Source organism: Nyctereutes procyonoides, unplaced genomic scaffold (genome assembly GCF_905146905.1).
Source record: "Nyctereutes procyonoides isolate TBG_1078 unplaced genomic scaffold, NYPRO_anot_genome, whole genome shotgun sequence".
Lineage (NCBI taxonomy): Eukaryota > Metazoa > Chordata > Mammalia > Carnivora > Canidae > Nyctereutes > Nyctereutes procyonoides.
In genome coordinates this window covers 43932215-43960050 of record NW_026575125.1, presented here as the reverse complement: position 1 = coordinate 43960050, position 27836 = coordinate 43932215, and the positions used below count along the sequence as shown (strand labels likewise).

Here is a 27836-nt window from a genome sequence, read left to right as displayed (position 1 = left end):
ATGGCTGCTAGAAACATCGCGGTGCCGGTGTCCCGGCGTTTCATTGCATGTGAATCTTTGGGGTAAATCCCTAACAGTGCAATTGCTGGGTCATAGGGCAGGTCTATTTTTAACTCTTTGAGGAACCTCCACACAGTTTTCCAGAGTGGCTGCACCAGTTCACATTCCCACCAACAGTGTAAGAGGGTTCCCTTTTCTCCGCATCCTCTCCAACATTTGTTGTTTCATGCCTTGTTAATTTTCCCCATTCTCACTGGTGTGAGGTGGTATCTCATTGTGGTTTTGATTTGTATTTCCCTGATGGCAAGTGATGCAGAGCATTTTCTCATGTGCATGTTGGCCATGTCTGTCTTCCTCTGTGAGATTTCTCTTCATGTCCTTTGCCCATTTCATGATTGGATTGTTTGTTTCTTTGCTGTTGAGTTTAAGAAGTTCTTTATAGATCTTGGAAACTAGCCCTTTATCTGATATGTTATTTGCAAATATCTTCTCCCATTCTGTAGGTTGTCTTTTAGTTCTGTTGACTGTATCCTTTGCTGTGCAAAAGCTTCTTATCTTGATGAAGTCCCAATAGTTCATTTTTGCTTTTGTTTCTTTTGCTTTCGTGGATGTATCTTGCAAGAAGTTACTGTGGCCAAGTTCAAAAAGGGTGTTGCCTGTGTTCTCCTTTGAGTTCTTTCCAGTTTTTGAATGGATGCTTGTATTGCGATGTATTTCCCCCTCAGGACTACTTTGCTGCATCCCAAAGATTTTGAACGGTTGTATCTTCATTCTCATTAGTTTCCATGAATCTTTTTAATTCTTCCTTAATTTCCTGGTTGACCCTTTTATCTTTTAGCAGGATGGTCCTTAACCTCCACGTGTTTGAGGTCCTTCCAAACTTCTTCTTGTGATTGAGTTCTAATTTCAAGGCGTTATGGTCTGAGAATATGCAGGGGACGATCCCCATCTTTTGGTATAGGTTCAGACCTGATTTGTGACCCAGTATGCGGTCTATTCTGGAGAAAGTTCCATGTGCACTTGAGAAGAATGTGTATTCAGTTGAGTTTGGATGTAAAGTTCTGTAGATATCTGTGAAATCTATCTGGTCCAGTGTATCATTTAAAGCTCTCGTTTCTTTGGAGCTGTTGTGCTTAGAAGACCTATCGAGGGTAGAAAGAGCTAGATTGAATTCACCAAGTATAAGTGTATTATTATCTAAGTATTTCTTCACTTTGGTTAATAATTCGTTTAATATTTGGCAGCTCCCACATTCGGGCATATATATTGAGGATTGTTAAGTCCTCTTGCTGGATAGATCCTTTAAGTATGATATAGTGTCCCTCTTCGTCTCTCACTACAGTCTTCGGGGTAAATTTTAGTTTATCTGATATAAGGATGGCTACCCCTGCTTTCTTTTGAGAACCATTTGAATGGTAAATGGTTCTCCAACCTTTTATTTTCAGGTTGTAGGTGTCCTTCTGTCTAAAATGAGTCTCTTGTAGACAGCAAATAGATGGGTCCTGCTTTTTTATCCAGTCTGAAACCCTGCGCCTTTTGATGGGGTCATTGAGCCCGTTCACGTTCAGAGTTACTATTGACTGACATCAGTTTAGTGTCATCATGATATCTATTTAGTCCTTGTTTTTGTGGATTGTTCCACTGAACTTCTTCTTAAAGGGGAATTTTAAGAGTCCCCCTTAAAATTTCTTGCAGAGCTGGTTTGGAGGTCACATATTCTTTCAGTTCCTGCCTGTCTTGGAAGCTCTTTATCTCTCCTTCCATTTTGAATGAGAGCCTTGCTGGATAAAGTATTCTTGGTTGCATGTTCTTCTCATTTAGGACCCTGAATATATCCTGCCAGCCCTTTCTGGCCTGCCACGTCTCTGTGGAGAGGTCTGCTGTTACCCTAATATTCCTCCCCATGAAAGTCAGGGACTTCTTGTCTCTTGCTGCTTTAAGGATCTTCTCTTTATCTTTGGAATTTGCAAGCTTCACTATTAGATGTCGAGGTGTTGAACGGTTTTTATTGATTTTAGGGGGTGATCTCTCTATTTCCTGGATCTGAATGCCTGTTTCCCTTCCCAGATTGGGAAAGTTTTCAGCTAGGATTTGTTCAAATACATATTCTGGCCCTCTGTCCCTTTCAGCGCCCTCGGGAACCCCAATTAAACGTAGGTTTTTCTTCCTTAGCCTGTCATTTAATTCCCTTAATCTGTCTTCATGGTCCTTTAATTGTTTGTCTCTTTTTTCCTCAGTTTCCTTCTTTGCCATTAACTTGTCTTCTATGTCACTCACTCGTTCTTCCACCTCGTTAACCCTCATCGTTAGGACTTCTAGTTTGGATTGCATCTCATTCAGTTGATTTTTAATTTCTGCCTGATTAGATCTAAATTCTGCAGTCATGAAGTCTCGTGAGTCCTTAATGCTTTTTTCTAGAGCCACCAGTAGCTGTATAATAGTGCTTCTGAATTGGCTTTCTGACATTGAAGTGTAATCCAGATTTTGTATCTCTGTGGGAGAGAGGGCTGTTTCTGATTCTTTCTTTTGAGGTGAGGTTTTCCTTCTAGTCATTTTGCTCAGTGCGGAGTGGCCAAAAAGAAGTTGTATTGGGAAAAGGAGAGAAAGAGAGAGAAGGAAAGAAAAGAGAAAAAGAAGGAAAAAAAAGGAAAAAAAGAGAAGAAAAAGAGAAAGAAAAAGAAAGAAAGGTGAAAAAAAGGGGGGTGGGGGAAGCAATCAGAAATCATAAAGAAGGGATCCCTGGGTGGCGCAGCAGTTTGGCGCCTGCCTTTGGCCCAGGGCGCGATCCTGGAGACCCGGGATCGAATCCCACGTCAGGCTCCCGGTGCATGGAGCCTGCTTCTCCCTCTGCCTGTGTCTCTGCCTCTCTCTCTGTGACTATCATAAATAAATAAAAATTAAAAAAAATTTAAAAAAAAAAAAGAAATCATAAAGAAAAGAAAAAAGAAAAAAAAAAAACACGGGGGAGTATCTTCTGATTCTTTAAGTCCCTTGACTTCCCCTGGAACTGGTCCGTCCAGCTGGTCTTCTGGGGGAGGGGCCTGTTGTGCTGATTTTCAGGTGTTAGCACTTGGGGGAGCTGCTCTGCCCCTGCCTGCTGCAGGGCTCAGCGGGGATTGTTTACCCCGTGAGGACCCAGGAGGAAAGGCCGCAGTTGCTATGGCAACTCTGGAAGCCTGGATTCAGCCTCTGCAGGAACTATGGGGCTCTCCGTCTACAGGGCCTGGAGGCTCCGGGGCGGGGCCTCTGATCAGCTCAGCTCGGGGCAGGAGCGTCCTTGCTGTCCTGGGCCCTCCCGGCCTCTGTCTGTCCTGGGGGAGGCCGGATCCTGGGCTGTGTCCCGGCACCCTGTGCTCCGTGTCCTGCGCTGTTGGATTCGCGCTCCCGCCCCGCAGCCCCCTCCGTGGAGCCGCTCCGGAGTCCCTCCGAGCTGCTCCGGCCCTGCCGTGCGCACTGCAGCCCTTAGGGAGCTCGGCGCACTCTCCCCGGGGCGCAGGTGTCTGTTAGTGTCCCAGGGAGCCCGAGGGCATCCCCGCCCTCCTGGGTCCTGCTCCAACTCCCTGCGAGCCCCTTTCCGCCCGGGAAGGTTGGTGCAGCTCCTGCTCCTCCGGGACGGGGCTCTCCTGTCCTGGGGACACTCGCCCCGGCCTCAGCCCGGCTCCTCACGGGGCCCCTCCCCCTTGGAGGCCTTTTGTTTCTTTATTTCTTTTTCCCCGTCTTCCTACCTTGATAGAAGCACGAACTCTTCTCACTGTAGCGTTCCAGGTGGTCTCTCTTTAAATCTCAGGCCGAATTCGTAGATTTTCAGGATGATTTGAAGGTTATCTAGGTAATTTGTTGGGGACAGGTGATTTGGGGACCCTACTCTTCCGCCATCTTGCCCCTCCCAGTCTGTGGTCTCCTTTTCTGAATCTAACTATGAGCCTCTTGCCTCCCTCTCAAAAGGACTCATATGATTACATTGGGCCTACATGGATAATTCGGGATAATCTCCCCACTAACCTATACTTGCAATATCCCTGTTGTCATGTAAGGAAATATAGTCCCAAGTTTGGCAATTGGACGTGGATATATTTGGTGGCCCATTATTTAGCCTACTATAGTGCTCAATCTTAATTCTCCCACCTCTATGTCCTGACCCTTCAAACCAATCATTGATGGAATTATTTGATATCAACACAGCATTGCTGTTGAATTTAAGATTCACCTAAGATCCTCCCAATATGCATGCTCTGCAACTAGTAGTAAAATCTCCAAAATCTGTCTACCCCTTCCCAGACTCAGTTTTGGTTTCAGATACCCTAGCCCAGTTACACTTTCACATCCCTAGAAAGGGAGTTTGGACAGGGTAGGTGGTAGGTAAAATAACTAGAGTCAGGGTTCATACCCAAGGAAGAGACATGAAAAACACAGGGATTATTGTACAGATGGGAGTCATCTCACACTGCTTGAAGGAATCAGGGAAAGCTTAAATGGAGAGAAAAAAATTTGGTTCTGCAAGGTGAATATGGAATATTGACAAGTGAAGAAGTGGCAGATAGCAAGAAGGAGTTCTTGGAAGGGGAACAGCATATGCAAAAATACAAAGATAAAAGAAAGTGTATCTGATTTAGGAATCCTACAGAGTAGTTCAATATAGCTAAGTGAGAAAAGGAAAAAATAGGTTTAGGTGAGATGGAAAATAAGGGAGTGGAGAGAGAGACAGTAAGATATACAAACATTTAATGTATGTTGGGAAGTATGCTAATAGATGTATATGCATTTCCTTCACTAAATTTTCATTAGCCCGAATGAGCATTTTTATAGATATTACAAAATTGAATGCATTAAATTTGAGACTTGAAATTCCAGCCCAGCTCTACCTAATATCAAAAGCTGCTATCTTTTCACAAAGTCAGTGCTGCTTAAAGGGTGGCATGTGAGCCATGACTGGTGCCCAGCAGGTCATGAACAAAATTGTTGTGTTTATTGTTTAATACCAATATATTTTTTATTATTTAAAAAATAAGATTTAATCCACATGTAGGCTTTTATAGGGAAATGAACAAGAGCATTTCCAGAACATAACCCATGGGGGAACCTCCATAAAATCCCCTCTAAACATAATGCTGCTCTTTCTAATATTCCTCATGAAGCAACAGCTGTCCACAAAGTCCTCCATGCTCTGACACTCCACACCTCCACACAGCATCCCTCAGTCTCTTCTCTCTTCCCATCAATTACTAAATGTGTATTTTCCATTGTACTAACCTCTCTCTCCTCAGTTCCCTCATCTATATAATGAAGATAATAGTGGAAGCTAACACACTGGATTGTAATTAGGTCTAAATGACTTAAGGTCCTTAGAATAGTGCTTGAGATTTGGTGAACACCAGGCAAGTATATCTCTTTAAAAAAACTGCAACAGACTAATTAATCTCTTTCATAAAGATCTTCTGTTGGATGTCCACCACCCCATATTTGGTTCCAAAGCTTCCATTGCCCGTTGACCACCTCTAACTCCAGTTGCCTCTTCAATATCCTCCTACTAGACATCATCCTTCATATTGTTTTAAAAGATGACAATCTGCTTTCTTTCTCATCTCCTATCTACATTCTCTTACTAAGTTACCAGCTTTGAACCAAAAAATCCCCTCAGAAGCCATCATTCTTAGTAAATAGTATGAGATTATAGCAATTATCTCTTTATCTCAAAATACCATATTGCATGATACACAAAGATCTCACATACTGTTGCCTACACAGACAGGATCTACTCTACTAACTCCAATTTCTCTAACTAGTGTTATCATAATAAATTATTCAATTAAATATCCATTGATGCCTACTAGATCTCAAGAAGTGTTCTGAAAATTAGATATGCAAAAATCAGTCACTCAAGGCCCTAACTTTCAACGATTGAATATCTCAGTGAAGGAAGCAATCATATAAGCATATAGATCCTAGAGGATAAGTTACTTATTCAAGGTCACACAACAGTGGCAGCAATAAATTGTCCACTTTAGTTCTGCCAGTCTAAAATACCATGCAATTGTTTTAAACCAATTTTCTCTTGATTTTCTCCATTTGAATTTATCTCACCTCGCCTGCCTCTGTTTGCTCATTAATTATGAAAATACGTACAAGTTAATAGACTTGGATCAAGGGGCAGCTTCTGGGGAAAGATTGCTGGAAACCTTGATGTTTTCCTGGTGTTTCCCCAAAGAATAATTCTGGGAGTACAGCTCTGCTTATCTGTGAGTAGTACAGGGATCTAAAGCAGGCCTTTTCATCTTCCCTTTCCCAGCTAATAACTATGCCAGAAGAACTCTTTCTCTTAGACACTGACCGTATTTAAAGAGTAATGATAAAATGCTTCCAAGCTTTTCAAACTAGGTAAAACTTCTATTATCTAATAGGGGGACTCTGATGCTTCTGCTATTGTCCAAACTACCTAATCCTTACTTATGTATAAAAATGTCAGATAGGGGATCCCTGGGTGGTGCAGCGGTTTGGCGCCTGCCTTTGGCTCAGGGCGCGATCCTGGAGACCCAGGATCGAATCCCACGTCGGGCTCCCGGTGAATGGAGCCTGCTTCTCCTTCTGTCTGTGTCTCTGCCTCTCTCTCTCTCTCTCTCTCTGCAACTATCATAAATAAATAATAATAAAAATTAAAAAAAATGTCAGATAGTTGTGTCTGAAGCTGGTTGGTTTCAGCATAGATTCTCTGGACTCTAACCTAGTCTTTTGAGGGATGCCACAACTTTTTAGTGTTGGTAGGAAGATTACTCTGTCTTCAGAAATGACATCTACATCTCAACAACTATATCATAAGCAGTGTTTCCCTGGTGAATGAATAAAAGCCTGCCTTTGGAGTTCAATAGGTCTGAATATGAATCCAAGTTCTACCGCTTAACTACCTAATTTACCTAACTCATTTCAGCCTATTTCTTCAACTGTAGAAGGGGAACAATAACATGTTTCTCTTAGGTCTTTGGGAAATAACAAACATAAAGAGTTAAACACACAATTAATATTCAATATAAGTTATAGAAATGATATTTATGTTATGCCTCCATATTATTGAGCTCCCTGAGAAACATCCTGTGTGCACTGATGTAGGAAAGATGTTGGGTTTGGAGCCAACAGCCAAGAAAAATTCTTGAGATGTGTTTGGTGCAAGGTGGTTTTATTAAAGCACAGAGACAGGACACGTGGGCAGAAGGAAATGCATCTGGATCCTGAGGAGCGGCCCATTATATACTTTCAAGTTGAGAGGGGAGTTGGGGATAGCATGAGTCTCTAAGGAATTTTGGAAGCAAGGTTTCCGGGACCTCAACAGGGCTAGCTATTGTTGGGAAATGTTATTTATTACTGTCTAATAATAGTCTAAAACATAGTCATGAAACCTTTCAGACATATATCAGTGGGCCATATGATGGGGGAATGATTACCAATATGTATTTTGGGAAGTAGAGATAAAGGAAGTTTCCAAAGGAATTTTTATATGTTAAAGAAGACCTACAGGATCCTTGAGGTTGGGCTAAGATTGCCTTTTGCCCTTAGCAAAGAATTAACATGGGGCAGCTGAGTTCCTAAAGGAATGTCACTCTCCTGTTTCAAGGACTTGTCAATAGGCTGTGAGTAGTAAGGAAATTTAATTTTTCTTTCTCCCTTTGTTTCTCACATTATGTATCATCTCTGTGTCCTTCATACTCCTAGCACGGCATTTAAAATAAAGTGTCAGTGAAGGTTTTGGAACACAGCTGACCAGGCTTTTTTTTTTCATCTGAAAAACAAATGAGCTTATCAATTCTGATATTTTATAGTGTATAAACTACCTTCCCATGCCAGTGTTGATATATTTCTGTTATGCACAAAGTAAAATATTGCTGCATATCACTCTCTTTCCATGATGATTTTATTTGTGCTGTTGAGTTGTATGGGACTAAGGGTTTGATTGCAGCATTTCTGGTCCTAAATCCAGACAGGGCAGTATACAAAGGCTGAAAGATTTGGTCTCTTACAGCATCTTTTCTTTTCTTTTTTTTAAATCACAGAAATATATTCAGAAATCACCTCAGCAGACTTCCCTTCAGCATGCATTGTCCAGCACTGGGCCACACAAGCTCAATCCTAAATCAGTCAAAGCCAAAGAAGATCTTATGAGAAAGGAGGTATGCGTATATGTGTTGGTGTGTTTGGGCAGGGGAAATGCAGCTGTGCATGCATATGTATGTGTCCATGCCTAACAAATGGCTGATTCCTGGGTCCATCAAGATGATGCAGAGTGAAAATGATCCCATAGTTCAGATTTCAAGGACCAGGAGACAGCTGACATGAAATTTGCATATAATTTACCTTTTTTATGGCATCAGGATAAAATAGCCCATTGTTTTTATCTAGCAATTGTTAAAGCCTTGCAAATGGGATCTGACATATGCATAATCCCCTTGTTAAGACTTTTTATACCCTGGACAGTTCTGGAATGGGTACTGATACTGATAGTAATTATTTCCATGGTTGCTCAAATATTTACCTTTGGGATTGATCATTTTTTCTGTAATTATTATAATATTTTAATAGTTTTATTCTTAAGTTTTAAAGACTTTGAAAATATTTTCCCTGAAAAAAAAAGAAAATATTTTCCCTGGGTTTGTAGTTCAAATTTGGAGAAAAAAATATATTTACCTGAGGTCTCAGTGTTGCCACCTCCCTAAGAACACCCATTGGAAAGATTTTACATTCTGGGGTTTTCTCTCAGACTTCCACATCTGCACATGTTCATATAAGGAGCTTTTTCACATGGGGTAATTCTGGCTTCACATTTCAAGTGTAAGGACTGAATAAAGTAGTGGTCATTATCACATAAATTCCAAGAGGCATGGAGATGGTGCTGCAATGTTGAATTCTCTGAAATATAACACATTTGAGACATATTTACCAGTGGTACAGTGATAGCTAATGTTTAACCATGGGACAAACACTTCGAAATTCTTCAATTATATTAATAAATTATATTTAATTATATAAATTAATGATCAAAGTAAAGTCCCTATTAGTTTAGATATAGGCATTATCCAATTTCCTCAATAAAGGTATTGATAGGTTCAGTGATATACTGATAGTCATTCACACAAATAACAAAAGCAGGATTTTCCTCCAGTCTCCCTTCAAAGCCCAATCTTGTAACCACTGTGGCACACTGCTTCTACTGCAATGGCTAGAATAGGAGAGATGCTCAGATTATTTTATTATTTTGGAAAGGTTAATGTGACCTGGTACAAAAGGCATAGAGAATATTAATAATAATGTGCCTTCTGATTTTCCCTGAAAATGAATAAGAGAAAATATCATGCTTAGCACCTGGCATTTATATAGAAGCTCAGTGAATGATAAGTGGGATATAGAGAAAAAAGACAAAAGAAGGAAACAACCTCTTTTGTGTTATTTAAGAGCAGTAATAACCTAACTATGGGAAAATATATGTCAGATCATTTTGTAAATGTCTTCTCAGACCACCTGTTAGGTGTCTGGATGGGGTTTCTTCTGAAAAAGAATCGTCTATTGTTACACATTTTAGATGAAGGTGAGTCCTGAAGCCTAAAATGAGGGTATTATAAATTCCCCCTTCTTATACAAGATAAGGAAATTTTTCCAACATTCTCTTTTGGGCTGGTAGCAAGCTTGGTCATGATTCCCAGGTATAAAGTCTCATAGAACATCTTGGTGGTGGGGTAGTAAACTGCCCCTGGCCATTTGGAGGCAAGCTGGCATCCAGGCAAGAAACAGGCCTAGTGAGAGATCCCAGAATGGACCTGTCTGAACAGGTCCATTGACATGAGGTCTATGAAAAGTTGGTTTTTAAGTCCTAGTATTTATTTTACACTTCTCTCCCATAGTGCAAGAAGTGTGAATAACATCTCATTAAATATCACAACCTGGTATCTGCTGTGAAGTGGGAGATCTGGAAAAGTCCCAATCCATGCCTGGAGTAAAGAGGTGGAGGTAAGAGAGCAGGATCCCCTCCGTTGAGGCCTGAGTGCTGATGGCTGAGATTCACTAGGCTGGAACCAAAATGCCCTATGGGAAGAACATCAGGAGGATCAGAAATGGTGGAGGTAGAGTGGTGTGACATCAGGGCAAGAAGTCCAGAGTAGTCAGAAAGACGCGAGGGAACTTTTTCATATCACAGCGAAAGTAGTAGCTGAACCATCTCTAGCAGACCTGATTCATCAAATCAAATTATTTTAAAAAGGACTCATCTCTGATCAGAAAGATGGCCTTGGATTTCTTGTTTTGGTCATTTTAATAAGGAGAGAATTACTATCAGTACAGAAAAACCCACACAAAGGCTGAAAACTGCTTAACCTTTTACTTATGTTTTCTTTTGCTCTTTTAATCCCAAACCTGGTTGATAGATCATGAAAAAAGAGATGAGGCATTGAAATAAAGAGCGAGTGAGCCTAGGTCTTCAGAGTAGCAATGATTAATGACACCCAGAATTTCAATGAAGTTCAGAGGCTCTGGACACAAACATTTCTATGGTGAAAAGTATGGCTCCTCCACTAACCTGTGAGTGATCTGGTTATTGCTACCAAACCTCTGGAATCCATACCTTCTTCACCTGTAGAAAGGAAGTGATGATGACACCTTTATGACAATCCTAAAATGGTGTAAATGTGGTGAAACAATCACTCTTATAAACTGCTGATTGTACTGTGAGGTGATTCAATCTTTATGAAAGTCAAGGTTCATCAAATATTAAATATGCAGAATCACTGAATCAGCAGTATCCTTTCAACAATTTATTCTAAAGGAAATAAATGGACATGTGTACAAATATGCAAGTAAAAGATTGTTTATTAGTGCATTGTCATTTGCATGAAAAAATGCCATTAATTTACATTACAGATCAGCTTAAAGGTCATTAATTTCCTGACTACACTTACTCGAGGTTATTTTACTCCCTTCCTAGGAAAGTAAGTGGCCCTTCCTGGGATCAGTTCTGAATTGGTCTCCTTGGTCCTGAAGGGAGCTTCTGGATTTTCTGTGGAAAGCACTGTACCTAAGGAATGAGAGGGTTGTGAGGTGGGGACCTTGAGCTCTGGGGTGTGCAGGTCTCCTAGAACCCTGGCACTCACACCCTTAAATTAGCACGTCTCTGTATTTCCAGTGCCTCAGTGATTCCATATCAGTACCTATGCACCAGTATGCCCTCTTGCAGGGACACCCTTCCTGGACAAAGTGCTCAGATAGGCTTTCATGAACTCTTCTGCTCCTATATAGCAGCTCCATGCTTGCCTGCTTGTCCCTTCACAGGGATCCATGCACTTAGGGGCACAAAACCATATTCTTTCCATTTCCCTGTTTCTTTCTTTGCCCTCCTCCTCCTTCCCTGGCCTCCCTACCTCTTTGTTGGCTCCTTCTGAGGCAATATAAGTTTCTGAGGAATTGCATACCCAGCTTCTTTATCTCTGCCATCATCCTGCACACATAGTGAGATAGGGGAGGAGTAAAAGGGAGATAAAGGTTATACAAAGAAGAAAAAGAAAGAAGAGAGAAAGAGGAGAGAATAGGAGGTGAGGAGAAAAGGAGAAGAGGAGTGAGGGAATGTGGGAGGGAAAATATCATAGAAGAGGATTAGGAGTGAAGGGGGAGTATAAGGAGATAGAGGAGAAGGGGGAACAGGTGATGGAAGGGGGGAAGAGGAAAGGAAGGATTCTATATTGAGGGGGAAGGGAAGAAGGAGAGGGACGGAGAAAAAAATCTCAGGGTGGGGATGAAAAGAAAGATAAGAGAGGAGGAAAGGAAGAATAAAGAGAAGGGAAGGAAGAAGGCTGGTTGAAGGTATGGGTTTTGTATGTCTGAGGACCTCAGTCCATGCTCCCCAAGGACACTTTTCCCAGGAGAGGTCTGAGTCTGACTCTTTTCTGCTTTCCTTACAGATAGCCCTTTATAAGGATGCTCACTGCCCACCTCTTGCACTTGTGCTGCAGTTGCTGGTTTTGCCTGGAAGCTGCCTCCAGTAATGCCTTTGCCTTCCTGTTCTGCTCTTTGACTAGCTTCCTAGAAGGCCAGCCACAAGGGTTGGAGGTCATCAGTCCATTCCCCAACTTCCTCCTTCAACTTCCCTCCATTCTGCTGTGGAAGAAGAGACTTGCTGAGTGCAGAATAGTGCTTCTCATAAAACACTTGGCTCAGTTGATGCTGCAAGTTTTCCTTCTGTACCTGTATCAGATTTTCTTTGGAAGTAAGCACGGCAGGATGGAGACCTCTTACCTTTGGGCCTCACTTTCTTTTCCTTTGCATTGAATTAGGAAGATCCTCAGTGTGTCTATGGGGAGAGGAACCAAGGAGGCTCTGTGAGAGCTCACAGAAGGAACTGGGTTTGGGGATATTATTAGGTGGAAGATACCAAACTAATTTAAAAGAATTCTGGTCCTCTGACCCTATATCCCTCCTTGAAAGTCCCTATTGCTCAGATTGGGGCCCTAGAAAACAAGCGTGTATTTTATTCATTCATCTTATTGGCCTTGGCACATGGTAAGGGCCCTGGTACAACTGCCACATATTTGCATGAACTGAACAGAATCATCAGGTGCCAGAATAGACTGTGTGTATCTATAGGTGTTGCTCTCTTCCATGAGCTGGTACAGAGCAAGAACTCCATAAGTGTTTATGAAATGGGCAGTTTGTTCTGCAGTCATTTACCCTGGCCACTGAGGCACCAGGTTTTACACACCAGACACACACACACACACACACACACACACACACAAACATATATACAGAGAGAGAGAGAGAGAGAGAGAGAGAGAGAGAGAGAGAAAGTGAGCTTCTGAGAAAAGTCTGGGGTTGGCAAATGGTTGTCGAATGGATTTGTGAATGTACAGATAGATGAATAAATGGTTGGATGAATGAAGGGAATGTCAGACTATTGAATAGATAGATATAAAAATGGATTAATGAAAAAGCAAGTTAATGATTGGATAAATGAATGGTTGATGGAAAAGGAGGTAGCTGGTTGGATGATGGTATGAATTTTTGTATGTATGAATACATGGATGGATAATTGGATGATGTTTATATATATATATATACACACACACACATATATAGGTAGACAAACAGCTGTGTGGATGAATAAATTGATAAATGGTAGGTAGATGGATGATGAAATAGATGAATGGGTGGGTGGATGAATAGATGGATGGTTAGTTGCAAAGGGTGAAGAAATAGAAGAGTGGATATGCTGGATAATTTGGATAGATAGATAGTTGTGTGGATGGAAAATTGGGTGAATAGATGGCTGGTAGGATGACTGGATTGTTAAATGGATGGAGGGATAGTTAGCTGAATTGGATACTGCTGCTTATATTCCTGCAGGGATCTGGCCTGTCTGGCTCCCTATGTATTTTCTTTCTTACCTTGGTTTCCTCTTGCTGTTTCTTCCAGAGAGGCTGGGTTAAAAAAAGAATAATCCTGTATCCTGCTAGGAACTGATTCAAATTCATTTCCATAAACATTTATTTGATGCCTATACATGCGTCAGACTTTGGGCTTGGGTTGGTAAAAATTCAATGAACCCCTTTTATAAGGGGTGATTAATTACCAGTAAGGAATTAACAGACTAATGGGGGAGCAGGTATTAGGTTCATTAACATACAAATAACTCTGTCATTACTAATGGAAATTATTATCAGTGATTATTTCATGCAAAAGGAATGACTAATTCAAAGACTCTGAAGTTTTTGAATGTGCCTAGTGAATGTCTGTCTGGGTAGTGAAGAGGCTAGCATGACTGGAGTGAACTCAGCCAAGGGAAGTGGTAAAAGGTGAAATGGAGAGGTAAAGGGCCCAGATAACATCTAATTTGCAGCTCATTGGCAGGATATATCTGTTTACTAAGAGTGAGATTGTAGGTAGGAAAGCGTTTCATTACAGGAGGGATGTGATTTATGTTTCAACAAGATTCATTTGTCTACTATGGGAAAAGTAACTTGTGGCATAACTTGGCTGGAAGCATGTACACATGTACATGCATGCACACACACACACACACATGCACATAGGAATTGAAAGAAAGAACAGCTATTAAATACCTTGCTTTTCCCTCAAGACCTTTTCTAGGCATAATTGTTCTAGATTCACTGGAAAAAAGAGTGACACTTTTAGCCTCTAGGGATTACAAGCTGCCCTGCCCCCCATAACTCCAACTTCAGGAAAGGGACTTGCTTGATGTAACATGAAAGGTCTTGTACAGACCCAGGAGATACCTGAGTTTCTTCCTTCTATCCCATCTCCTTTACCTAGTAAAGATCACTCTAAAACCAACCTTTCCCTCTTTGTGTGCCCATATTTGTGAGTCCTAAAAGGCCATGGCATTTACAAATGGCCATATGAGTATGGTAGAGAATTAACATGGTTTTACACAAACCTTACATCTCATTGGAGAGATATGATAACAAAGATGTAAATATATCAATTTAGGTGGGGATAAGGGTTATAGAGAAAAAAGCAAGGTAAGGGAAATGAGAATGATCAGGTCAGGGCAGATGCTCAGATGGGAAGATAAGACCTCTATAAGGAGCTGAGGTTTGAGCTGAAAGCCGAATTATTAGAGGCAATAGGAGGACATCTAGATTATCAAGGGTGAAGAGCATTACAGGCAGAGAGGACAGATAGTGAAAAGTCCTTAAGGTGAGAGTATACCCTGTGAGTGTTTCATTGTCATCAGAGTGGAAGGGGAGTGAGAGAAGTTGAATCCAGAGAGGTGACAGGATACCTAAGTGGGTTTTGGGGACTACACTGAAAAATCTGTATCTGGAACCAACTGTTTAGAGAGGACAGGGGGATTTATGATTTAGAGATGTCATGGGACTTCTCTGTGTTTGTCTTGCACCACTTACATGAATCTATTTCTTTCTGTTTGGTCTCCACAGGGCACATGCCTCTCTCACCTCATCACTGGCTTTCTGTTTCCCAAAGCCAGAGAATAGAAGACAGATGTTGAGTAAGCAAAGTACTTGGCTCTACTCCCTCTTAAAGTGTTACATTTCAAATTGCTCAACAAGCATTCCCAGATTATATAGATGAAGAAATAGAAGCTTCAAAGCCCAGGCCCTTCTCTTTGAGTTAAGCTAGCCAGCAAAGACCCTGAGCTCACATTTTTAAGTTCCTTAACCCAGTTTTTTTTAAGATTTTATTTATTTATTCATGACACACACACACACAGAAAGAGAGAGAGAGGGGGAGGAAGAGGCACAGGCAGAGGGAGAAGCAGGCTCCATGCAAGGAGCCCGACATGGGACTCGATCCTGGGTCTCCAGCATCAGGCCCTGGGCTGAAGGCAGGCACTAAACCGCTGAACCACCTGGGCTGCCCCGTTCCTTAATCCAGTTAACAAGGTCCTCATTCTGTGGATCAAGGACTCCTGCTGTAGAGGAAAAGGGAGATTGAATTGGAGACAGACAGCCATTCGAAGCAGGTGGAGATGAGGTGTGTAACAGGGTAAGTGTGTACCATACACTGGTACAGTGTCTATCCTGCTTTCATTCAACATGAATTTATTGAGTGTCTGCTGCATCACAAAAGATATGCATGAACCTTGTGGGCTTCTGTTATGAGTGGCAGAAAAAGAGTGAACAGAAAAACAGATCACAAAATTTGACATCATGTTGGTCACTGAATTGTAAAAATAATAATAATAATAACAACAACAACAAAAACATAAGGCATGGGGAGATAGAGAGCAAAGGGATGGATGGTGTTTCTTTAAGTATAGGGAGAACAACACCCTGGGCCCCAAATGAGGAAAATGAGCAAGCTCTACAGTTCTCAAGGAGCAGAGAGTTGCAGACATTTTCAGGCAGAGGGAATAGCAAATGCAAACACCTTAAGGTCGGGAGGCAGAAAGCACATGTTCTAGGGTATGGGGAGGATACTCAGTAAGCAAGTAGAGAGTAGCAGGAGGTGGAGTGAAAAGATAAGGGAGATTCCATAACATCTTGTGAACCAAGGTAAGTACTTCTGGATTTTACTCTGAGTGCTATGAGAAGCTAATAGAGATTTCCCTACAGTTTCATCCTATTAAAATCAAAGCTTAATGGTTGGAGGACATGATAAATCTGTAAGGGATAGCCTAATTAGACAAAATGAAAAAATTCTGTCACCTTACATTGCCAGATGGCAGCTTGTAAACCTTCCAGTGAAAGGGAGCACACTGCCTCTTGGGGAATTTTGCTACAACCTTCTTTAACTTAGTCTCCTAAATTCAATGACCTGAATTTAGAAGCATTCAGGAAAATGATTTCAAATGTCCTTGGGTCCTCCACCAATTCCTAAGAACTTCTGGGCCCCAGGTACTCAGTTCCTTCTGTAAACCATGGTTCTGCCTTTGGGACGCAGATTCTATCTCTGGGATGGAATTTAAAAAACAAAAACAAAACATGGAAATACAAGGTAAAACATTCTATCCATCTCTTTAAAAAATACTTTATGTCTTAAAACTTTTTGTATTTTTTAATGATTTTATTTATTTATTTGAGAGGGAGAGAAAGAGCAAGGGAGAGAGAGAGAGAGAGAGAGCACAGTGGAGGAGGGGGTAGGCAGAGGAAGAAGCAGACTCCCAGCCAAGCAGGGAGCCTGACTTGGGGCTGGATCCCAAAACCCTGGGATCATGACCTGAGCTGAAGGGAGATGCTTACGAGACTGAACCATCCAGGTGCCCCTTAAAAAGTTTTTTAAAATATGTTTTGCCTAAGCAGCAGGCCTGATTTATCATCTTAGGAAGGAAAGTCAAAGATCCTACTTACCTGGTTTTGACTGACCATAGCATTTTAAACTGAGAATGGGCTCAGCAGAATCCCTTTGCCTCAGTTCTGCTGTGGGCTCTGGGCTCATGTCATCTTTATGATACAACACAACAACAACAAAAAAGAAGATGCAAAGCCATCTATACTGCTTTTGGCCACTTATGTTTTAAAAAAAATAAGGGAAAGTATATATATATATATCTCCCTACCCATGTATATGTAAAATGTCTCTGGAAGGATATATAAACCTTCTAATAATAGTTGTTACTTACCTGCTGATGGGGAAGGCAAATGAAAGAGTTTACGGAAGTCATTTGTCATCTAGCCTATCTACTTAATTCTGAATGATGATGTCGTATTGTTGGTTCAGATAGTTACATTTTAAAGTGAAAAAGCAAAATGGGATAATTTCCTGAGGTTTTCATTGTGAGGGATCCGAATCATGTCCTCAAACACAGACTCAGACACAAGAGGATACATGACCTTGCTACAGCTTTTGCACCATCTCCGAAACTCTTCTATCTTCTTTGAGCTGGAATAGCCTGTGGAGGCAAAAACTAGAAATACAGGATCTCCTGAGGGTGAAAAGGAAGTAAAGAAAGGGCCAAAATGATCTGGAAGTAGAGGGATAGGACCCCTAACGGACTTTAAAAACAAGCCAAGGCTTCCTGATATTTCATATCCAAATACTTCAGAATGCATATCTAAAATTTAAAGATAGGGGCACCTGGGTGGCTCAGTTGGTTAAGTGTCTGACTCTTGGTTCCAGCTCAGGGTCCGATTAGCCCTGGGTGGGGCTCAGCACAGAGTCTGCTTGGGATATTATCCCGCTCCCTCTCCTTTTGCCCCTACCACTGCTCATGTGGGTGTTCTCTCTCTCTCTCTCTCTCTCTCTCTCTCTCTCTCTCTCTGTCTCAATAAATAAAGAAAATCTTTAAATTAGTTTTAAAAAATTAAAATTAAAAAATAAATATTAAAAGTATATTCTTAGAAATCCACAACTCGAGAGGCAGGGCAAGATGGCAGAGTAGGGGTCCTCAACTCACCTGGCCCCACCAACTTAACAAGATAAATTTCAAACCATCCTTTTATTTTTTTAACTTCAAACCATCCTAAACACCTAAGAATTTGAACTGAGATTTAAAGAGGGAACAGACTGAGGCAAGATGGTGGAAGAGTACGGTCCCCAAGTCACCTGTCCCCACCAACTAACCTAGGTAACTTTCAAATCATCCTGAAAACCTACGAATTCTGTCTGAGATTTAAAGTGAAAACAGCTGGAATGCAACAGTGAGAAGAGTTTGCGCTTCTATCAAGGTAGGAAGACGGAAAAAAATAATAAATAAAAAAGAATCCAAGGGGGAGGGGCCGCCGCGAGGAGCTGGGCTAAGGCCACATGGCGAGTGCCCCAGGACAGGAAAGCCCCCTCCCAAAGAAGCAGGAGTATTACCAATCTTCCCCGACAGAAAGGCGCTCCCAGGGAGCTCCGGCAGGATCCTAGGAGGGGCAGTGATGCCCTCAGGCTCCCAGGGGCACTAACGGGAACAGCGCTGCAGGGGAGAGCGCATCCCTAAAGGCCTGGAGCACGCGCCTGGCAGGGTCCCAGGAGCAGCTCGGGCAGCGGCTCCCGTGGTGGCTTCACGCAAAAGGGGCTGCTTGCCCTCTGAGGGCGATTCCAGCAGTGCAGGCCTGGATCCCAGGGCGCTGGGGAACACAGCTCAAGATCCGGCACTCCCCCCGGGACAGGCAGAGGCTTGGGAGGACACAGGACAGCAAGGACGCACCTGCTGCTGGTAACCCTGAACTGTGCAGATCGGCACTCCCCGCCCCCAGAGCATCCAGGCCCCTGCAGATTGAGAGCTGTGGTAGTTACTGCGGGAGCTGACTCCAGGGCTGGAGAGCTGGCCGCCACCACTGTTGTTGTTCCTCCTGGTGTCACCTTGTACCAGGGACTGAGCAGAGGCCTCACAGGATAAACAACTCACACTGAGCTGTGCACCTGGCAGGGGGCTGAGCAGCTCCCCCAGGTACACACATCTGAGAACCAGCACAGCAGGCCCCTCCCCAAAGACCAGCTAGAAAGACAGGAGAAAAGCAAGTTATTGACTGAGCAGCGCTGGAAAGTTCCAGGGGAAGTCGAGGGATTTACAGTATATAGAATCAGAGGATATTCCCCTTGATTTTGTTTTCTGTTTGCTTCCCCCTCCCTTTTTTTCTCTTTTCTCCTTTTTTTTTTCACTCCTTTTCTCCTTTTTCCAGTACAACTTGTTTTTGGCCACTCTGCACTGAGCAAAATTACTAGAAGGAAAAACTCACCACAAAAAAAAAAGAATGAGAAACAGTCCTTTCTCCCACAGAGTTACAAAATTTGGATTACAATTCAATGTCAGAAAGCTAATTCAGAAGCACAAATATAAAGCTACTAGTGGCTCTAGAAAAAAGCATAAAGGATTCAAGAGACGTCATGACTGCAGAATTTAGATCTAATCAGGCAGAAATTAAAAATCAATTAAATGAGATGCAATCCAAAATGGAGGTCCTTCTTTATCCATGGATAAAGAAGATGTGGTTTATGTATACAATGGAATATTACTCAGCCATTAGAAACGACAAATACCCACCATTTGCTTCAACGTGGATGGAACTGGAGGGTATTATGCTGAGTGAAGTAAGTCAATCGGAGAAGGACAAACAGTGTATGTTCTCATTCATTTGGGGAATATGAATAATAGTGAAGGGGAATATAAGGGAAGGGAGAAGAAATGTGTGGGAGACATCAGAAAGGGACACAGAACATAAAGACTTCTAACTCTGGGAAATGAACTAGGGGTGGTGGGAGGGGAGGAGGGCGGGGGGTGGGGGTGAATGGGTGACGGGCACGGAGGGGGACACTTGACGGGATGAGCACTGGGTGTTATTCTGTATGTTGTTAAATTGAACACCAATAAAAGTTAATTTACTAAAAAAAATAAAGAGGAAGTACAAGGAAACAATCCACAAAACAGGGACTGAATAGGTATCATGATGAAACTAAATTCATATCTTTCAATAGTAACTCTGAACATGAACGGGCTTAATGACCCCGTCAAAATGCGCAGCGTTTTAGGCTGGATAAAAAAGCAAGACCCATCTATATGCTCTCTACAAGAGACTCATTTTAGACATAAGGACACCTACAGCCTGAAAATAAAAGGTTGGAGAACCATTTAGCATTCAAATGGTCCTCAAAAGAAAGCAGGGGTACCAATCCTCATATCAGATAAATAAAAGTTTATCCCAAAGACTGTAGTAAGAGATGAAGAGGGACACTATATCATACTTAAAGGATCTAGCCAACAAGAGGACCTAACAATCATGAATATTTATGCTCCAAATGTGGGAGTTGCCAAGTATATCAATCAATTAATAACCAACGTTAAGACATATTTAGATAATAATAGACTTATCCTGGGTGACTGAATATAGTGCTTTCTACAGTCGACAGTTCTTCTAAGCACAATATCTCCAAAGAAACAAGAGCTTTAAATGATACACCCGACCAGATGGATTTCACAGATATCTACAGAACTTTACATCCAAACGCAACTGAATACAAAATCTTCTCAAGTCCACATGGAACTTTCTCCAGAATAGACCACATACTGGGTCATAAATCAGGTCTTAACCAATACCAAAAGATTGGGATCGTCACCTGCATATATTCAGACCATAATGCTTTGAAACGAGAACTAAACCACAAGAAGAAGTTCAAAAGGTTTTCAAACACGTGGAGGTTAAGGACCATCCTTCTAAAAGATGAAAGGGTCAACCAGGAAATTAGAGAAGAATTAAAAAGATTCATGGAAACTAATGAGAATGAAGATACAACCGTTCAAAATCTTTGAGATACAGCAAAAGCAGTCCTGAGTGGGAAATACATCACAATACGAGCACCCATCCAAAAACTGGAAAGAACTCAAATACAAAAGCTAATCTTGCACCTAAAGGAGCTGGAGAAAAAAACAGCAAATAGATCCTACATCCAGCAGCAATAGAGAGTTAATAAAGATTCGAGCAGAACTAAATGAAATAGAGACCAGAAGAACTGTGGAACAGGTTAACAAAACCAGGAGTTGGTCCTTTGAAAGAATTAATAAGATAGATAAACCATTAGCCAGTCTTATTAAAAAGAAGAGAGAGAAGACTCAAATTAATAAAATCATGAATGAGAAAGGAGAGATCACCACCAATACCAAGCAAATACAAACGATTTTATAAACTTACTATGAGCAGCTATACTCCAATAAATTAAGCAATCTACAAGAAACGGACACATTTCTGGAAAACCACAAACTACCAAAAGTGGAAAAGGAAGAAATAGAAAACCTGAACAGGCCAATAAGCAGGGAGGAAATTGAAGCACTCATCAAAAACCTCCCAAGACACAAAAGTCCAGGGCTAGATGGCTTCCCAGGGGAATTCTATCAAACGTTTAAAGAAGAAACCATACCTATTCTACTAGAGCGAAAGAGATGGAATAGTTCCAAACTCATTCTATGAGGCCAGCATCACCTGAATTCCAAAACGAGACAAAGACCCCACCAAAAAGGAGAATTATAGACCAATATCACTGATGAACACAGATGCAAAAAGTCTCAACAAGATACTAGCCAATAGGATCCAACAATACATTAAGAGGATTATGCATCATGACCAAGTGGGATTTATCCCCGAGATGCAAGGCTGGTTCAACACTAGTAAAGCAATCATTATGATTCATTATATAAACAAGAGAAAAACCAAGAACCATATGATCCTCTCAATAGATGCAGAGAAAGCATTTGACAAAATACAGCATCCATTCCTGATCAAAACTCTTCAGAGTGTGGGGATAGAGGGAACATTCCTCAGCATCTTAAAAGCCATCTACGAAAAGCCCACAACAAATATCATTGTCAATGGGCAAGCACTGGGAGTCTTTCCCCTAAGATCAGGAACAAGACAGGGATGTCCACTCTCACCACTGCTATTCAACATAGTACTAGAAGTCCTAGCCTCAGTAATCAGGCAACAAAAAGGAACAAAACATTCAAATTGGTAAAGAAGAAGTCAAACTCTCTCTCTTTGCAGATGACATGATACTGTACATAGAAATCCCAAAAAACTCCACCCCAAGGACACTTGACGGGATGAGCACTGGGTGTTATTCTGTATGTTGGTAAATTGAACACCAATAAAAATTAATTTATTAAAAATAAATAAATAAATAAATAAATAAATAAATAAATAAATAAGACTCCACCCCAAGATTGCTAGAACTCCTACAGAAATTCAGCAGTGTAGCAGGATACAAAATCAATGCCCAGAAGTCACTGGCATTTCTATACACTAACAATGAGCCTGAATAAAGAGAAATTAAGGAGTCAATCCCATTTACAATTGCACCCAAAAGCATAAGATACCTAGAAATAAACCTAACCAAAGAGGTAAAGGATCTATACCCTAAAACCTACAGAACACTTCTGAAAGAAATTGAGAAAGACACAAAGAGATGCAAAAATATTCCATGCTCATCGATTGGCAGAATTAATATTGTGAAAATGTCAATGTTACCCAGGGCAATTTACATGTTTAATGCAATCCTTAGGGCAGCCCCGGTGGCTCAGTGGTTTAGCGCCGCCTGCAGCCCAAAGCATGATCCTGGAGACCCTGGATCGAGTTCCACGTCGGGCTCCCTGCATGGAGCCTGCTTCTCCCTCTGTCTGTGTCTCTGCCTCTCTCTCTCTCTCTTTGTGTGTGTCGTTATGAATAAATAATGCAATCCCTATCAAAGTACCATGGACATTCTTCAGAGAGTTGGAACAAATTATTTTAAGATTTGTGTGGAATCAGAAAAGACCCCGAATAGCCAGGGGAATATTATAAAAGAAAACCATAACTGGGCATCACAATGCCAGATTTCAGGTTGTACTACAAAGCTGTGGTCATCAAGACAGTGTGGTACTGACTCAAAAACAGACACATAGATCAATAGAACAGAACAGAGAATCCAGAAGTGGACCCTCAACTTTATGGTCAACTAATATTTGACAAAGGAGGAAAGAATATCCACTGGAAAAAAGACAGTCTCTTCAATAAATGGTGCTGAGAAAATTGGACATCCACATGCAGAAGAATGAAACTAGACCACTCTCTTTCACCATACACAAAGATAAACTCAAAATGGATGAAAGATCTAAAAGTGAGACAAGATTCCATCAAAGAATGGAAGATTCCATCATTCCATCTCCTCCATCTCCTAGAGGAGAACACAGGCAACATCCTTTTTGAACTGGGCCACAGTAAATTCTTGCAAGATACATCCATTAAGGCTAGAGAAATGAAAGCAAAAATGAACTATTGGGACTTCATCAAGATAAAAAGCTTTTGGAAAGCAAAAGATACCGGCAACAAAACTCAAAGACAACCTACAGAATAGGAAAAGATATTTGCAAATGACATATCAGATAAAGGGCTAGTATCCAAGATCTATAAAGAACTTATTAAACTTAACAACAAAGAAACAAACAATCCAAACATGAAATGGGCGAAAGACATGAACAGAAATCTCACAGAGGAAGACATAGACATGGTCAAGAAGCACAAGAGAAAATGCTCCACATCACTTGCCATCAGGGAAATACAAATCAAAACCACAATGAGATAACACCTCACACCAGTGAGAATGGGGAAAATTAACAAGGCAGGAAACCACAAATGTTGGAGAGGATGTGGAGAAAGGGGAAACCTCCTGCACTGTTGGTGGGAATGTGAACTGGTGCAGCCCCTCTGGAAAACTGTGTGGAGATTCCTCAAAGAGTTTAAATAGATCTGCCCTACCAGCCAGCAATTGCACTGTTGGGGATTTACCCCAAAGATACAGATGCAGTGAAATGCCGGGACACCTGCACCCCGATGTTTATAGCAGCAATGTCTACAATATCCAAACTGTGGAAGGAACCTCGGTGTCCATCGAAAGGTGAATGGATAAAGAAGCTGTGGTCTATGTATACAATGGAATATTACTCAGCCATTAGAAACGACAAATACCCACCATTTGCTTCGACGTGGATGGAACTGGAGGGTATTATGCTGAATGAAATAAGTCAATCGGAGAAGGACAAACATTATATGGTCTCATTCATTTGGGGAATATAAAAATTAGTGAAAGGGAATATAGGGTAAAGGAGAGAAAATGAGTGGGAAATATCAGAAAGGGAGACAACATGAGAGACTCCTAACTCTGGGAAACAAACAAGGGGTGGTGGAAAGGGAGGTCGGCAGGGGGTTGGGGTGACTGGGTGATGAGCACTGAGGGGGGCACTTGATCGGATGAGCTGTGGGTTTTATGCTATATGTTGGCAAATTGAACTCCAATGGAAAGAAATTTTTTTAAAAAAATAAAGACGGAACATCTGGAATGCTACAGAAAGTAGGGTTTTCACTTTTAACAAGGCACACACACCTGAGAATCTGCACAGCAGAGCCTCCCTCAGAAGACCAGTTGGAAGAACAGGGGAAGAGCAAGTTCTTGACCAAGCAGTGCTGGAAGCTCCAGGGGGAATCAAAGGATTTACAGTATATAGAACTAGAAGGTACCTCTCCTTTTTTTCCTTTTTTCCAGTAACTCATTTTTTTAATAAATTAATTTTTATTGGTGTTCAATTTACCAACATACAGAATAACACCCAGTGCTCATCCCGTCAAGCCAGTAACTCATTTTTATATCAGACTGTAAATTTCCATTTTTTCTCTTTTCCCATCTTTAATACAATATTTTACCACTTCTTCATTTTTAAGTCTCAATCTTTTTGACTTTTATATTTCTACTATTACAGGTATTAAATACATGTTCCACTTCGAGATTCCCTTCAAAACACTCAACTATTTTGAGAGATATAGAAGATATTTTTTTGCGTGTTTTGTGTATTTTGTTTTCTACACCTCATTTTGTTCTACAATGGCAGAAGTTAATACCTTCTATAACATGACCAGCATGCACCCAGAACCAAGTGATATACCATGCGGTTCATTCTGTGAGATTCCTCATTCCCATTCTGCCCCCTCTTTTATCTCATTTATGTTTTGATGGTCAATGTTCGTGCTTTCTACAAGTATTCTACAAGTTTCTACAAGTATTTCTGGTTTATATAAATTTGGGACTGAACATTTTCTAACATAGAAAACTTAATATACTCAGAACCAAGAGGATCACCCTCTAGTACCCCTCAGGTAGACTACATCCTCCCTCCACTACAACTTCGTCACCACCATGATTTCCAAGTCCCCCCTCTTTTTTTCTTCTTTTTTTTTTCTGTTTTCTATTTTCTCCTTACTTTCGCTTTTTTCTCTTTTCTTTTTTTTTCTTCTTTCGGATTCTTGGCCTTTTGTGTTTTTACTACTTTGTTTGACAATTTGTTTTCCGCTCTAGTGGTCCTTTTGTTTTATTTCATTCTAATCTTTGTTTTCAATTTCTGGTCTCTAACCTCAGCAGAATCATCTAGGATAAAACTTACTTAGGTCATGGTTGATATTCTTGATTCAGTCCGCTCATACAGCCACTCTGCCCTGACAAAATGACTAGAAAGAAGAACTCACCACAGAAGAAAGAATCAGAAATAGTACTCTCTCCCACAGAGTTACAGAATTTGGATTACATTTGATGTCAGAAATTCAAAAGCACGGATCTGCGGTGGACGTTTTGAGGGCAGCTGACCCGCCGCCTGCGCGCCCCACACCGCCTCCCGTGGAAGCCTGAGCCGGCCGTGGAGCTTTCTCCCTTTGTCTCATAATCATCTCCACCAACGAGAATGCTAATTCACCAGCTGCCCGCCTTAACAGATTCAAGAACAAGGGGAAAGACAGTACAGAATTGAAGCGGCTCCGAATAGAAGTTGATGTGGAGCTGAGGAAAGCGAAGAAGGATGACCAGATGCTGAAAAGGAGAAATGTAAGCTCATTTCCTGATGACGCTACCTCTCCACTGCAGGAAAACCGCAACAATCAGGGCACTGTAAATTGGTCTGTTGATGACATTGTCAAAGGCATAAATAGCAACAATTTGGAAAGCCAGCTCCAGGCTACTCAAGCTGCTAGGAAACTACTTTCTAGGGAAAAACAGCCCCCCATAGACAACATAATCCAGGCTGGTTTGATTCCAAAATTTGTGTCCTTCTTGGGCAGAACTGATTGTAGTCCTATTCAGTTTGAATCTGCTTGGGCCCTCACTAACATTGCTTCTGGGACATCAGAACAGACCAAGGCTGTGGTCGATGGAGGTGCTATCCCAGCATTCATTTCTCTTTTGGCATCTTCCCATGCCCACATCAGTGAACAAGCTGTATGGGCTCTAGGAAACATTGCAGGTGATGGTTCAGTTTTTCGAGACTTGGTTATCAGGTATGGTGCAGTTGACCCACTGTTGGCTCTCCTTGCAGTTCCTGATATGTCATCTTTAGCATGTGGTTACTTACGTAACCTTACTTGGACACTCTCAAACCTTTGTCGCAATAAGAATCCAGCACCCCTGTTAGATGCTGTTGAGCAGATTCTTCCTACTTTAGTTCATCTCCTGCATCATGATGATCCAGAAGTATTAGCAGATACCTGCTGGGCCATTTCCTACCTTACTGATGGTCCAAATGAATGGATTGAAATGGTTGTGAAAACAGGAGTTGTGCCCCAACTTGTGAAGCTTCTAGGAGCTATTGAATTACCCACTGTGACTCCTGCACTAAGAGCCATAGGAAATATTGTCACTGGGACAGATGAACAGACTCAGGTTGTAATAGATGCAGGAGCACTTGCTGTCTTTCCCAGCCTGCTAACGAACCCCAAAACTAATATTCAGAAGGAAGCTACATGGACAATGTCAAACATCACAGCTGGTTGCCAGGACCAGATACAGCAAGTTGTGAATCATGGATTAGTCCCATTCCTCGTTGGTGTTCTCTCTAAGGCAGACTTTAAGACACAAAAGGAAGCTGTATGGGCTGTGACCAACTATACAAGTGGTGGAACAGTTGAACAAATTGTATACCTCGTTCATTGTGGCATAATAGAACCATTGATGAACCTCTTAACTGCAAAAGATACCAGAAATTATTCTGGTTATTCTAGATGCCATTTCAAACATCTTTCAGGCTGCTGAGAAACTAGGTGAAACTGAGAAACTTAGTATAATGATTGAAGAATGTGGGGGTTTGGACAAAATTGAAGCTCTACAAAACCATGAAAATGAGTCTGTGTACAAAGATTCATTAAACTTGATTGAGAAGTATTTCTCTGTAGAGGAAGAGGAAGATCAGAATGTTGTGCCCGAAACTACCTCTGAAGGCTATACATTCCAAGCTCAGGATGGCACTCCTGGGACCTTTAACTTTTAGATTGTACAGCTGAGACAGAAAGTTGTTTGTTGTGTACTGTTTGGTAGAAGTTTGTCTTACTGTTTCTCTACTAAGAACTCTTTTTAAATGTGTTTTGTTATTGTAGCACTTTTTACAACGAAACTATACTTGACCAGTTCTGAACTGTACAAACTGTATGAAGCTCCTCCTCTCAGTGGGTTGCTTATTTCTATGTGGAATCTTCTATCTTACAGTGTCCTGTAAATAAAGATTAAATTCCACCCTTTTCTTTAAAAAAAAAAGAAATTCAAAAGCACAATTATAAAGCTACTGGTGGCTCTGGAAAAAAGCATAAAGGATTCGAGAGATTTCATGACTGCAGAATTTTAGAAGGGAAGGGAGAAGAAATGGGTAGGAAATATCAGAAAGGGAGACAGAACATGAAGACTCCTAACTCTGGGAAATGAACTAGGGGTGGTGGAAGGGGAGGAGGGCGGGGGTGGGGGTGAATGGGTGACAGGCACTGAGGGGGGCACTTGACAGGATGAGCACTGGGTGTTATTCTGTATGTTGGCAAATTGAACACCAATAAAAATAAATTTATTATTAAAAAACATTCTTGAAAACAATAAATAAATAAATAAATAAATAAATAAATAAAAATTTAAAAAATAGA

The 27836-nt window shown here is 41.3% G+C and overlaps 1 protein-coding gene across 1 annotated transcript; it reads left to right on the top strand.

The window, feature by feature from the left end:
* LOC129517911 (importin subunit alpha-1-like) lies at positions 1-27448 on the top strand. The gene is given in 3 exon segments (XM_055338023.1): positions 1-49; positions 25574-26913; positions 26915-27448. Coding segments are annotated over 3 exon segments (1674 nt in total). The 3' UTR covers positions 27200-27448.
* The last annotated feature ends 388 nt before the right edge of the window (positions 27449-27836 follow it).